At 37.3% G+C, this 15,522-nt stretch overlaps 1 protein-coding gene across 5 annotated transcripts in view; it reads right to left on the reverse strand.

Moving 5' to 3' along the window:
- The window catches only part of MICU3 (mitochondrial calcium uptake family member 3), a 478,191-nt gene that overhangs the window by 37,465 nt on the left and 425,204 nt on the right, over nt 1-15,522 (reverse strand). For all 5 annotated transcript variants that reach the window (XR_008400732.1, XM_053703930.1, XM_053703928.1 and 2 more), the window contains 2 exons: nt 12,165-12,273; nt 4,786-4,943 (listed from right to left, as the gene is read on the reverse strand). Coding sequence is in view for 4 of the 5 variants with exons in the window: in XM_053703930.1 (XP_053559905.1) it covers nt 4,786-4,943; nt 12,165-12,273 (267 nt within the window). In the remaining variant the exon portion in view is untranslated. The remainder of the gene's footprint in view (nt 1-4,785; nt 4,944-12,164; nt 12,274-15,522) is intronic.

Genomic DNA, 15,522 nt, shown 5'->3' on the forward strand with positions numbered 1-15,522 from the left:
AATTTCACCTAGAAACAGTTCCCTGAGGCTTTCCACTGTTGTAATATGATTGGGAGGGGCCTATTTTGGCATTTTTTTGCACAGCAAAAATTACAGACAGACATCCAGCTTCTTCCTGCATGATCCAGGACTTCTCTGAAGGGCTCAAAAGGCTTCAAAAGTCATATTGAGGGAGGTAAAAAGCCACAGTAGAGCTGTGGCAGTTGTTGTGACTGTTTAAAAAACGTTTTTGTCATTTGTTATTCCGTTTTTGGTATTAAGGGGTTAATCATCCATTTGCAAGTGGGTGCAATGCTCTGCTAACTTATTACATACACTGTAAAAATTTCGTTAGTGTAACTGCATTTTTTCACTGTTATTTCAAAGAGAACTGGGAGGCGGATTTTCTAAGTCGTCAGACTTTTCATCCGGGGGAGTGGGAACTCCATCCGGAGGTGTTTGCTCAACTGGTCCATCGTTGGGGCAAACCAGAACTGGATCTCATGGCGTCTCGCCAGAACGCCAAGCTTCCTTGTTACGGATCCAGGTCCAGGGACCCGGGAGCAACGCTGATAGATGCTCTAGCAGCTCCTTGGTTCTTCAACCTGGCCTATGTGTTTCCACCGTTTCCTCTGCTCCCTCGACTGATTGCCAAAATCAAACAGGAGAGAGCATCAGTGATTCTGATAGCGCCTGCATGGCCACGCAGGACCTGGTATGCAGACCTAGTGGACATGTCATCTCTTCCACCATGGACTCTGCCTCTGAGGCAGGACCTTCTAATACAAGGTCCTTTCAATCACCCAAATCTACTTTCTCTGAGACTGACTGCATGGAGATTGAACGCTTGATTCTATCAAGGCGTGGCTTCTCCGAGTCAGTCATTGATACCTTAATACAGGCTCGGAAGCCTGTCACCAGGAAAATCTACCATAAGATATGGCGTAAATATCTTTATTGGTGTGAATCCAAGAGTTACTCATGGAGTAAGGTTAGGATTCCTAGCATATTGTCCTTTCTCCAAGAGGGTTTGGACAAAGGCTTATCAGCTAGTTCTTTAAAAGGACAGATCTCTGCTCTGTCTATTCTTTTGCACAAGCGTCTGGCAGAAGTTCCAGACGTCCAGGCATTTTGTCAGGCTTTGGTTAGGATTAAGCCTGTGTTTAAAACTGTTGCTCCCCCGTGGAGCTTAAACTTGGTTCTTAAAGTTCTTCAGGGAGTTCCGTTTGAACCCCTTCATTCCATTGATATTAAACTTTTATCTTGGAAAGTTTTGTTTTTGATGGCTATTTCCTCGGCTCGAAGAGTCTCTGAGTTATCTGCCTTACATTGTGATTCTCCTTATCTGATTTTTCATTCAGACAAGGTAGTTCTGCGTACCAAACCTGGGTTTTTACCTAAGGTGGTTTCTAACAGGAATATCAATCAAGAGATTGTTGTTCCATCATTGTGTCCTAAACCTTCTTCAAAGAAGGAACGTCTTTTGCATAATCTGGACGTAGTCCGTGCCTTGAAGTTTTACTTACAGGCTACTAAAGATTTTCGTCAAACATCTGCCCTGTTTGTCGTTTACTCTGGACAGAGGAGAGGTCAAAAAGCTTCGGTCACCTCTCTCTCCTTTGGCTTTGGAGCATAATACGCTTAGCCTATGAGACTGCTGGACAGCAGCCCCCTGAAAGGATTACAGCTCATTCTACTAGAGCTGTGGCTTCCACCTGGGCCTTTAAAAATGAGGCCTCTGTTGAACAGATTTGCAAGGCTGCGACTTGGTCTTCGCTTCACACCTTTTCAAAATTTTACAAATTTGACACTTTTGCTTCTTCGGAGGCTGTTTTTGGGAGAAAGGTTCTACAGGCAGTGGTTCCTTCCGTTTAAGTTCCTGCCTTGTCCCTCCCATCATCCGTGTACTTTAGCTTTGGTATTGGTATCCCACAAGTAATTGATGATCCGTGGACTGGATACACTTAACAAGAGAAAACATAATTTATGCTTACCTGATAAATTTATTTCTCTTGTAGTGTATCCAATCCACGGCCGTCCTGTCCTTTTAAGGCAGGTCTAAATTTTAATTAAACTACAGTCACCACTGCACCCTATGGTTTCTCCTTTCTCGTCTTGTTTCGGTCGAATTACTGGATATGGCAGTGAGGGGAGGAGCTATATAGCAGCTCTGCTGTGGGTGATCCTCTTGCAACTTCCTGTTGGGAAGGAGAATATCCCACAAGTAATGGATGATCCGTGGACTGGATACACTACAAGAGAAATAAATTTATCAGGTAAGCATAAATTATGTTTTTTTGTATTTGTTTTGTTTAGTCTGTTTTATATATATTGTATTTCCTTTTTTGATATGAATCAGTGCCACTGTGTACTCAGTGCTGAAGAATTTGGCAGTGCTTTATAAATAATAATAATACATTAATAAAAATAATAAATAAAATCAAATTACTATCATGGTTTACTTTTACTTTGGTTTCAAATATTATGCTTCATTTGAAGGTTTGTGGGAAAACCATTGAAAAGCCTATGAAAAGCAATATATACAAAGTGAAAGCAAAGCGCAATATGGAAGCTAGCTAACCATATTACCTAATGTGTATGAACGTAGTTTAAAAATTTAGCTGACAAACCAAGATACGTGCCTTTAGCTGTCTGATATCAGTTTCAATCATTTTAATATTTAAAATATCCAAAAATGTTTAAGCATCATTAGTCTGATGGCACTATTTTATATTTTAGTTGTGTAAGAGTTTCATAGTTTATAATGGTTATATTTTTAAAGAGGTCATTAAGAAAATGTAAACTGAGCATGTGCAACAAAAGAAAGAACAGCAGTGTGAAAATCCCCCAAAATATGTCCTGCAAAATGGCAACAATGTGTTTAAAGGGGTTAAATGGTCAGTAGATAGTCCCTCCAAAAGGGTCAGCGGGTGGTCCAGAGACCTGAGCTGCACCCATTTGCTCTATATTAGAATAAAGGGTATATGGTAAGGAAAAACTACTGGCAGAAGATTTTTACTGCCTCCTCAGTTCAGTGTGTAGGCTCTCTGAGGAGGTAATAGGGTCTCAAGTAGGTTAGAGAATCCCTTTCTGTATCTTGTAAATCAGAACTTCGATATTTAACTCCACACCATCAAGAAGGGATTATGGGTGAGTGGGAGAGTTCAAATCGCTGGTATGTAGGGCTATTTTGCCTCTTCCTAGGGGACATATAGTGTGATGGTCTTGTGGACTGACATCATCTTATGAAAAAAGGGGCTCGTGTAATCATTGTGAAGTGAAAAGTCACACATAACAGTGATATGCACAGAATGCCGTCACCATTTTATAGCAGGTAGCTCCCATAAAATGTAATTGCTGTCACTATTATTTTGCTTTAGCCAATGAACCATTGTTTAACTTGAGTGTGATAACTATTTGCTCATAACAGTGAGAGTCTGGCAATATGCTACAGTTTGGTATCTATCAACAAACAAGATCTGGGCCTTAGGGGTAGATTTATCAATGTGTGGGCGGATCATGTCCGCTGCACATCGATAAATGCAGACAGAATACGCTGTCGGCATTTATCATTGCACAAGCATTTCTAGTGAAATGCTTGTGCAATGCTACCAATCGGCCACTAGCAGGGGGTGTCAATCAACCCGATTGTATCCGATCAGGCTGATTGCTGTCCGCCGCCTCAGAGGTGGCGGATGGATTAAGGAGCAGCGGTCTTAAGATCGCTGCTTCTTATATTACATTTCTGGCGAGCCAGAAAGTACGGGGGTAGATAGCTGCATTCGCTGCTTGGTAAATCTACCCCTATGTATTTACAATAGTGCAGCAAGGTCTTAATGAGGCTAAATTAATTATAATATACATATGTTTTTTTTTAGCAGAATAGGAGATGTTTTCTGCTAAATCCAAAAGTCTGCAAGAAAATGGAAGACTGTGCTAAATCTGAGAGATCAAGTGCAATCAATAAATAATTTTTCAGTTTAATTTTGTGTGGAGGGGCAATGATCTAATAATACAAATCTTAGCTCACATCAAATTTGAGTAGAACAGAAGATTAAGTTTTTTTTTTTTTAAAGGTTCAATTTCTGCTAACATGAAATGGATATTTTGTTCTGTAAGCTGTTCATGATTTATGCAGTGAAAATAATTTTCCTGGTGAAACATTTCATTGTCATCTAATTGTTCTCTTATTCTAATAGTTTAGGTGTATTTGACATTTTTTAATCTATCATGATATTCTATGTGATTTATCAGTAAGAATATTTTTAAATATCATGAAATTACATTTCTTATTCCAACTTACTTATATTCTTGCTAAAGGAGCACTTGCAAATTATCAGTGTATCCACTACGTACAGCTAGATAAGAGAGCTTTCATTACATAACTTAAGTTCTACTGTCACATTATTTTTGCTGCAAAAGTACTGTACTCAGCATGGGCAATAAACTGACTGCAGCTATTGTAAATGTCTTCCAGTAACACTCTAAAGGAAAAGCTGTTCTTTTTCCTTCCTTTAAAGACCCAGTTCCCTTGTATGGAAGTGACAGGAAGTAATAGACCCTTCACAAATAAAGTAATGTTTTATATCGCTTTAAAGATAACGTGTCTAATTAAACTTGACCAGTGTTTAGTTTCCAAGTTGGAAGTCTTAAAGTGAACTTGAATTTCTTTGTTGCAGTGGAAATCAATGCATTAGATGAAATATTTTCATTTATACTTTTTTTTTGTCTCAGGAATCTGTTCATGTGATAGATACAACTTTAATTATCAGGTATTGCATACTGAACTAAACTATCAGTTCTTACCCTGAACCCTCTGTGCAGACGGTCTTTCATAATGCCAATAAATTCTTTATAACTTAATTGATCATCTTTGTCAACATCAAAGATCTTGAACACTGTGTTAACCAAATGTGGAGACAGTTTCAGACCTGTAGCTACGTACACAGCACGCTTGAACTCATCTGTGGAAACAAAAACACACAAAAAGAGTGAAAACAATCATTATATATAAAAAAAGGAAATCAGAAATCAGCAGTTATGTCATGTAATGTATTACCCTAATAAAACACACACATATATACATATCACTTAAACTTGCTATGTACAATCATGACACAAGCCTCGGAAAAATATCTGTTCCTGTCTAGTGACAGCATATTAGTTAACTAAAACTGCAGGATATTGATCTTCTATGGTGCTTAAGGAAACAATAAAGGAAACATTTTTTCTTTTTTGCATCTAATAGAATATTTGTAAATGTATGACCTCTGTTTGTTTGTTTTAAATGGATGATCCTATATAAAAGTAATTTTTTTTTCCATAATTTGAAGGCATGTGAAGTTGTGAGAATTGTCCTTATAAGTCATTAAACAACTGATCCTATGGTATAATGAAAATGAGAATATATTATTTTTATTTTTCACACTTTGCACCATATTGTATTTTATATATAAAATGAGTAACAAAATGTAACCAGGAATATAGTCAATCCATTTATAAGCTCACTTGAAGGTCTATGACCCCTAAAATCAACAACTCAACAAAATGTGGATAGCAGTTGTTGCCAGGTGACCAATATTACTATGATGATCACTTCACACCTATAAGGTCATACAACTCCTTCTTTGAATGGTGGGAAACTCTTCTTTCTAATCAAGGATCATATAATATATTTTTATGGTAACAATGTAATTGGGTGCTTCGTGGAAATTACCATCCCCCTGAGACAGAAGCAGTTCTATGACTTATGTGATTGTTTTTTACAACCACTCAGGAGCTGGTCTGAGACAAAGTCATACATTTGAGATAGGAGATCATACATCCCATACGTTGGTTCTGTATTTATATGGTTCTATCAGGTGATCACGATTCCATTGGTGTTTACCTGATAGAAACCAGGACATGCAAGTCTAATACAATACATATATTTGAACACATCAGGCTGTCCATCATTGCCAGAACATAAGGAGCTTTCTTGCTAGCAAGATGGCAGTTATCTCCTGAGCATTGCGGGAAGACACTAGCAAGTTGTGATAGGTATTACACTATATTACTTTAATGACAGTTGTGTCCTGTGAAATGCTAACTGTTTTCTCAGAGATTCTTAGAATTCTTTAGAATGGCTGCACTATACATTGCTTTTGTTTTAGCAATAAGTGGTATACAGTATATGGATAAACTTTCCAACTATACATTATTATAGGAGCAGTCTGATAAACTTTAGTATGGGCTTTTTATGGATGTGTCTTACATTTAGTTTAATAATTATTTATAAGTATACCAGATGCTTTGATTTCATGTAATACGTTTTGAGATGTGTATATATTTTTAGAGCACATATTATCAAAGTGCATATTTTCCCCCTGAACTCTTAAGCATATCCCCTATAGAAGGATAAGTAACCAATCAATAATTGTAGCTGTGCAGCTGCAAATGTGCAGGGAGACTACTAGGCAGTCAAAGAAAACATCTATTTAGAAAGTGATAACATAATCATAATAGATTTTTAACTCTGCTGTCCACAGGATACCTATGAGTGCTGTAAAATCTCAGTTGTTTGCTTAAAATGTGAAACATGTTCTGAACTTATTTGTGGCGCTAACTGCTGATCTTTTACCTTCTTGCGTGATATCTACATTGTATTTGCAAGCAATGATTAGAATAAAATAAATGCTTTCCTTTGAATACTTACTCATTGATGTCTCTGAAAGATGCATTCATTACAAAAATGCACAAAAAAATTTGTATTTTTAATATCTTACAAAACAAATAATTGAACCATTTACACAATTACACAAGACAAAAAAAAACATTTTAAATTTGTTTGTAAATTACACAGGATTAAGTACAAAATACAAAGTGTAATTTTTTTTCTTACAATGGGCTGAACATGGGCGTTCCATTGGCATGAAATTGTCTCTCTAATTTCAGCCGTATCTCTGTAAAGATTTTCACACTACAGATCTCACAGCTTTTTCTTGCAAGCTAAAAGGTGGTAAGCTTTTTCAAAACACTCAAAATATTTATAACCCTTTCCAGCGAGCTCCATTACTTTCTATAGGAGACATCTCGCCACTCACAGGGTATGCCCGTTTTTACGAGGTCAGTGAGAAAAACTACGTCTAATCTGGCGAAGTTAAGATCATCAGGCCTTTAATGTAAAGTATAACATTTTTTTTATTTTACACTCATTTTTATCTTATAATGGAATGGGTTAGATTTTCAAAAACGCTCCAGCATGGAGTGAAATCATCTTGCAAGCCACACAGGAAATAACCTCACTGAATTCTCTAAGAAAAGGGATGGAACCTTGAAGTTTCATTAACATGTAAACTGCCACCCATACACCTAGATTACGAGTTTTGCGCTAAACAGGGTGCCAAACTAACGCCAAAAAGTTGTGTTATTTCACCTTCCATTACGAGTTACTGAAAAGCCTCTTTGTGCGTGCGATATGGTGGCGTTAAGCTCCATAACGCACAAAATACAAGGGCTGCTTTGACGTGCTCATACACTCTTTCCCCCATAGACATCAATGGGGAGAGAGTGTTAGACAAAAAACTAAAATCTGCAATCGCGGAATGAAAAATCGCTGCAACCCCATTGATGTCTATGGAGAAAAAAAAGTTATGCTAACACCCTAACATAAACACCCCTAATCTGCTGCCCCAACATCGCCGACACCTAAATAAAGTTATTAACCCCTAATCTGCCGCTCCCCGACATCGCTGACACTATAATAAAGTTATTAACCCCTAATCCTCCGGCCTCCCACATTTCCGCAACTAAATAAACCTATTAACCCCTAAACCGCCGGCCTCCCACATCTCCGCAACTAAATAAACCTATTAACCCCTAAACCGCCGACCCCCCACAATGCAAAACACTAAACTAAACTATTAACCCCTAAACCTAACACCCCCTAACTTTAAATTAAAATTACAATATAACTATATTTAAATAAATAAAAACTTACCTGTGAAATAAAAAAACCCACTAATATTAAACTATAAATTAACCTAACCTTAGTATTCTAATAAAATAAAAAATACTACCAATTAAAATATCTAAAGTACAAATTTTAAAAAAACCTAACACTACGAAAAAAATAATAAACACTAAATTACGAAAAATAAAAACACTAAGCTTTTATAATAAACAAAATTATCAAAAATAAAAACAATTACACCTAATCTAATAGCCCTACAAAAATAAAAACACCCCCCTAACCTACAACTCTTTTACCGGTAAAAGCTCTTTTACCGGTAAAAAAAATACAAAGTCCCCCAACAGTAAAACCCACCACCCAACCAACCCCCCAAAATAAAAAAACCTAACTCTAGAAAAAAACCTAAGCTACCTATTGCCCCTAAAGGGGCATTGCCCTTAAAAGGGCATTCAGCTCTTTTTTATTGCCCTTAAAAGGGCATTTAGCTCTTTTTCAAAAGCCCAAACCCTAATCTGAAAAAAACCCCACCCCAAAAAATAAAAAAAATACCTAACACTAACCCCAGAATATCTACTTACGTTGCTGAAGTCCGGACATCCTGGCGGCGATATCTTCATCCATCGCAGTGGCGTCTTCTATCTTTATCCCGGCGGCGTGGCGAAGACATCCAGCGTGGAGCGTCCTCTTCATATGGTCCCCGCCGTACACTGAAGCTTCAATGCAAAGTAGCCATTTAAAAATGGTGCACCTTGCATTCCTATTGGCTGATTTGATTCTTCAAATTCAAATCAGCCAATAGGATGATAGCTTCTAAAATTCTGATTTGAACAGCCAATAGGATTTCAGTAGCTCTCATCCTATTGGCTGTTTTGAACAGCCAATAGAATTTTAGAAGCTCTCATCCTATTGACTGATTTGAATTTGAAGAATCAAATCAGCCAATAGGAATGCAAGGTACGCCATTTTGAAACGCATTGAAGCTTCAGTGTACGTCAGGGAACGGATGAAGAGGAGGCTCTGTGCTGGATGTCGCCGCCGCTTTGCTCTGCCAGGATGAAGATAGAAGAAGCCCCTGCGATGCTGGACAGATAGCTCAGCATGATAAGGCACTATGGCTGAGCTCTGTAGCAACCCAAGGGTTGCAGGTTTGATCCCCGGCGAGGTCCACTCAGCCTTTCATCCTTCCAAGGTCGATAAAATGAGCAGCACCTTGAGACCCTTACAGGTGATTAGCCGCGCTATACAAGTACCCAATACATACATACATACAGATGTCGCCACCTGGATGAAGATTTCTCGACGCCTGGAAGGAGATGGATGTCCGGACTTCAGCAACCGTGAGTAGATATTCTGGGGTTAGTGTTAGGTATTTTTTTATTTTTTGGGGTGGTTTTTTTTTCAGGGTTTGGGCTTTTGAAAAAGAGCTAAATGCCCTTTTAAGTGCAATGCCCATACAATTGCCCCTTTAGGGTAATGGGTAGCTTAGGTTTTTTTTAGAGTTAAGTTTTTTTATTTTGGGGGGTTGGTTGGCTTGGGTGGTGGGTTTTACTGTTGAGGGACTTTGCATTTTTTTTACATGTAAAAGGAGCTGTTTAACGTAGGGCAACGGCCTACAAAAGGCCCTTTTAAGGGCTATTGGTAGTTTATTTTAAGCTTGGGGGTGTTTTTATTTTGGTAGGGCTTTTTCATTTTTATAGGGCTATTAGATTAGGTGTAATTGTTTTTATTATTGATAATTTTGTTTATTATTTTTTGTAAGCTTAGTGTTTTTTATTTTTCGTAATTTAGTGTTTATTAGTTTTTGTAATTTTATTTAAAAAATTTTTCGTAGTGTTAATTTTTTAAAATTTGTAATTTAGATATTTTAATTGGTAGTATTTTTTATTTTATTAGAATAGTAAGGTTAGGTTAATGTATAGTTTAATGTTAGGTTTGCTTTTATTTCACAGGTAAGTTTGTATTTATTTAATTAGTTATATTGTAATTTTAATTTAAAGTTAGGGGGCAGTTAGGTTTAGGGGTTAATAGTTTAATTTAGTGTTTTACAATGTTGGAGGCCGGAGGTTTAGGGGTTATTAGGTTTATTTAGTTGTGGAGATGTGGGAGGCCGGAGGTTTAGGGGTTAGTAACTTTATTAAAGTGGCGGTGATGGGGAGCGACGGAATAGGGGTTAATAATTTGTATTAGTGTCGGCGATGTCGGGAGCGGCAGATTAGGGGTTAATTTATTTAATATTAGGGCAGATTAGGGGTTAATTTATTTAATAGTTGTGATGTGGGTGGGCAGAAGATTAGGGGTTAATAAGTTTTAAATAGTGTTTGCGATGTGGGAGGGTTGCGGTTTAGAGGTTAATAGGTAGTTTATGGGTGTTAGTGTACTCGGTAACACTTTAGTTATGAGTTTTGTTAAAACATTTTTGTGGCGCAAAACTCATAATTACTGCTCTCAGATGGCGGTATGGATCGTGCCGGCATAGGCTGTAACGCAAGCATTTTAGCCTGACCACACAACCAGTAATATTTGCTCTATGAAAATCCCACGCAAAAACATCATTTTTTTTGAGTGAGGAATGGGCATTGCGTTACAGGCTAAAATGCTTGCAGTATAGCTATACTGACACGACTTGCAATAGCTGTGTTACTGCCATTATGCTGAAATTGCCATTTTTTCAGTGTTAAAAGCCGTAACGCAAAACTCATAATCTAGGTGATAGAATTTCACCAGGGAAAGTGAGGTTGTTAGGGGAGTACCTGACACTGATATAAATTCTCTTTTGAAGAAAATACAAATTAAACTGAAATGTTTACACTACCGTTTAACTTGTATTTGCTTCTAGTTCAGTATACACTTATTTTTGTCACATAAATAAGTGTATTGTAAGAGAACTACAGACACATCCAAGAACACCCCTGTCTAGCCAAAGGATCACTAGTGTCCAACGCCCATTTTATAAAACTGACTGACTAATTTGCAACGAAAGTTAAGTATTTAGTAAATTAATCTAAACTCGTAGTTATATATTTTACTGTGCTTGTGTCAGAAATTAAAGCCCCCTTAAAGATATTTAGCAAAATTTGCATTTTTAGAATCTTGTGACAAATCTTATGATGGATAAGAGGAATGTGGGGAGAAACGGCAGTGCCTGGACTTCATACAAACCCTGTTTGGGCCTCATGGCTATATAGCAAGAGTTCTCTGGGAGGCTTTAGCTGTTACTTTTTAACACTGTATCCCTTGTCTGTGACATTAACCGCTTGTTTTTATTATACTTTGTTTTTAATAAATTTGTATTTGGATAAACAACAAAGCTAAGTCCTGTTCCTGGAATTATTAGATTCATCTATAACATTCACTGTTGATACTTGAAGTTAGGTTTACAGCTCAGAAGAATGTCATTTTCTGCATATTATTGAAATAAGAACTTTGATAGTATTGCACTATGGTGTTATTTACTCTTTACATGTGCTGAAATAATAAGATTGGACCCATCCATACCACATAAGGACTATGTATTGCACATATCCTTTGACTTAAGTGCTGCGTTTTATTATTTTTTGTATTCACTATTTTAGTTGTGTTTGTTACACAATTATTTTTACCAGTTTTACTTCATTTATTTTTTGTATTTTCAATATATGGAAACAGACCATTGTTAAAGGGACACTTTGGGGTATATTTATTAAGCTGCACTTGCAGCTTTTGAGGCTTTGCGGTATAGGTTCATAGGAGGGAACCTGTAGCCTCAGAAGTAGCAAAATAAATCACCCTGAAACATGCTTGTTCGAAGTGATTGACATTACCTGCTCTCATGTAATTAGTTACACAAGAGCAGAGGCAGTATTGCACAATTGCACAAGAAAACAAGAAAAAATGTTAAATTTCGACACATGATGCAGCATCACAAGTGGCAACTGCAGGCAGACAGATTCTCTACTTGCGAACCTGTACAACAGCAATAATGATTCATTTTATCCTCAGTTTTATTCATTTATTTTTTATGTTTAAAAAAACAAATCGAATTTTGACAAGTATTAATGAGACAGCGTACAATTAAAATCTTGACTATCATGTATACGTGTTTTTGTTATACAATACTTATAACTTATAAAATAACTTTATGTTTAAAATAACAAATTTACCTTTGACAAGTATTAATGAGACATTTAGCGTACAATTACATAATTGACTATAACATGTATACATGTGTTTTTGTTATACAGTACTTATAACTTACCTTGGCCAATAGATCGACTTGCAAAGTTATACATTTGCATTGCAATCGCAAAATCTTCCAGGTTATTCAGAAACTGGAAGAAAGATCTAAATTCATCAAATGAGATTCCCTGGGAAACAAACCAATAGAGCAGTGTTAGTTCCTCTATGATTTTATCTAGATAAGTAGATGAAAGTATCAACAGGTGATGAATAAAAGTCATTTAGAAGGTTATAATATGTAACATGATATTTCCTGTACTGCTCTGAACTTCCATATCTCTCTGTGCTTGAGCCAGCTTAATGCAGATCTCATAATCAGACTGCAGCTAACAAATCACAAGCTAACCAATGCCAACTTGTAAAACTTCCTTTCTCAGATAAACAAACTAAAAAGTATGGATAAGGGCAAATGAGTACAGTAAAGTTTAATTCCAAGAAGAATTAATAATAATAATAGAAATGAGTAAAAGGGATATTCAACTCAACAAATTGCCATCATCTACATAAAACAGCACTGTTTAGAAATGTACATATACTGTTTATTTTAAAACTGAAAGGAAGTGCGTGCCTGTACACAGGAAAACCTCCACAGCATTATTGGTGGACAGTGGCACATCTCACAAGAACAAAACAGGTTTAGTTTTCAGCACAGGAACAAATGTGTCTAGTTAAAGAACCATTAAATACAGTAGAACGGCAGCAAGTGCATAATAAAAAGACAATGCAAAAACATATTTCAAACAAGCAGTAGATTTTTTTTCTGACTCATTTATCCCCCCCATATTTGCTGGCCCCCTGTATCATATGACAGCCATCAGCTAATCACAGACTAGTATACTTATATACTGTGACCTTGTGCACATGCTCAGTAGGAGCTGGTGCCTTTAGAAAGTGTACATATATTGATAATGGAAGTAAATTGGAAATTCTTGAAACTGCATGCTCTGTCTGAATCATGAAAGTTTAATTTTGACTTTAGTTTCACTTTTGTTTATCACAAATCTGACACTTCATGCTATTTTATAAGAGCCATTTAAAGGGCCATAATACCCAAATGTTTAAACACTTGAAAGTGATGCAGCATAGCTGTAAAAAGCTGACTAGAAAATATCTCCTGAACATCTCTATGTAAAAAAGAAAGATATTTTACCTCAAAAGTTCCTCAGTAGCCACCTCCCATTGTAAAGGATTTCTAAGCAGCATTTTAGTGTGTCTGTCCTGGGACACCTGAAAGGATGAGCCTCATGAACTCTCATATTATTTCACCAATCAGGTAAAGGAAGCTTACTATGAAATCTCATGAGAGTTAAGTCAAATCTCATGAGATCACAGTAAGAGTTCATGACCTCAGCACTGCTGATGCTGATTGGCTGCTGTTCATTTCTTCATTTTTTTTTATTTTTACCTGCAGCTGGGAGCAGCTGAAGTATAACTTTTTACACAGAACTTACTCTGCTGAGCTGAGGAGATTGTGAGGTAAAATATCTTCCTTTTTTACATAGAGATGCTCAGGTGAGATTTTCCTGTCAGCTTTTTACAGTTATACTGCATCAGTTTCAAGTGATTTAGCATATGAGTGTTATGTCCCTTTAATGACTATTATGAATTTAAAAAGCACAGCTTTATATGCACAAGCTTTATACATCATCAAATAAATATATACGTCTACTCTGCTGCAAGTGAATGTGGGATATAAAGCTAAACACTACAAAGATTTGTGCTCAGCTGTTTTGGAGTTTTTAGATGCTGCTCTCTTTTAGGCTCTACTGTAGGTTATTCAGCAGATTCAAACTATACCATTATTTTATGTTTATATCATGACATGTGAGAACTCTACAACAAAATGTGTTAAAAATGTATATTTTTATTAAAATTGTAATTAACAAGATTGTAAAAAAATAGTGTTTTTTTCTTCTAAACTCTATAGTCAAAAGAAGAAGGGCATATTCTCATATCTATAAGGGCCTCTGGGTATATGTAAATAACTTTTATCTACACATAGGGGTTCCCCTAAACCTCTACTCAAATAAATGCACATTTATGCATGCCAGGTGATAACTATTGCCACAGTAATCCCCTAGCTATATAAACTTACAGCTAGATTACGAGTTTGGCGTTATGAGTGAAAAAGCAGCATTATGCTTCATAACGCTGCTGTTTCCCTAACGCTACTATTACAAGTCTTTTAGGTATAGGTGTACCGCACACCTTTTTGGCCGTCACGCAATGTCAGTACCGCAATTTTTTCAATGGGACTCCCATAGTGCCGGTATTACGAGTTTGCCTGGGAGGCCAAAAAGTGAGCAGTACACTCTATACTGACAAGATCTGTACCGCCATCTAAACTCAGTAGTTACAAAACCCTAGCCTAAGCCTACACTAAACTGCCAATGGCCCTTAAAAGGGCCTTTTGTGGGGCATTGCCCCAAAGAAATCAGCTCTTTTACCTGTAAAAAAAAATACAAACACCCCCCAACAGTAAAACCCACCACCCACACAACCAAGCCCCCCACACAACCAAGCCCCCCAAATAAAATTCTATCTAAATAAACCTAAGCTAACCATTGCCCAGACCCTAAGCTAAAAATAAAACCACCCAATAAACCCTTAAAAAAACCTAACACTAACCCCTGACGATCCACTTACAGTTTTCGAAGACCGGACATCCATGCTCATTCAGGCAGCAGAAGTCTTCATCCAAGCGGGCAGAAGTCCTCATCGAAGCCGACAGAAGTCTTCATCCAAGCGGGCATAAGTCTTCATCCAGACGGCATCTTCTATCTTTATCTATCCGGTGCGGAGTGGGTCCATCTTCAAGAGCATCCTCTTCTTACGATGGTCGCTGTAGAATGAAGTTTCCCTTTAAGTGACGTCGTCCAAGATGGCGTCCCTTAAATTCCGATTGGCTGATAGAATTCTATCAGCCAATAGGAATTAAAGGGGAAAAATTAGCTTGCATTCTATTGGCTATTCCAATCAGCCAATAGAATGCAAGCTCAATCCTATTGGCTGATCTTCGTAAGAAGAGGATGCTCCGCACCGGATCTCTTGAAGATGGACCTGCTCCGCGCCGGATGGATGAAGATAGAAGATGCTGTCTGGATGAAAACTTCTGCCCGCTTGGATGAAGACTTCTGCCCGCTTGGATGAAGACTTCTGCTGGCTTCGATGAGGACTTCTGCCCGATTGAATGAAAACTTCTGCCGTCTGGATGAGAATAGATGTCTGGTCTTCGAAAACTGTAAGTGGATCGCCGGGGGTTAGTGTTTTTTTTTAAGGGTTTATTGGGTGGGTTTTATTTTTAGCTTAGGGTTTGGGCACCATAAAAGAGCTAAATGCCCTTTTAAGGGCAATGACTATCCAAATGCCCTTTTCAG

The sequence above is a fragment of the Bombina bombina genome, chromosome 2 (genome assembly GCF_027579735.1).
Source record: "Bombina bombina isolate aBomBom1 chromosome 2, aBomBom1.pri, whole genome shotgun sequence".
In the NCBI taxonomy this organism is placed as follows: domain Eukaryota; kingdom Metazoa; phylum Chordata; class Amphibia; order Anura; family Bombinatoridae; genus Bombina; species Bombina bombina.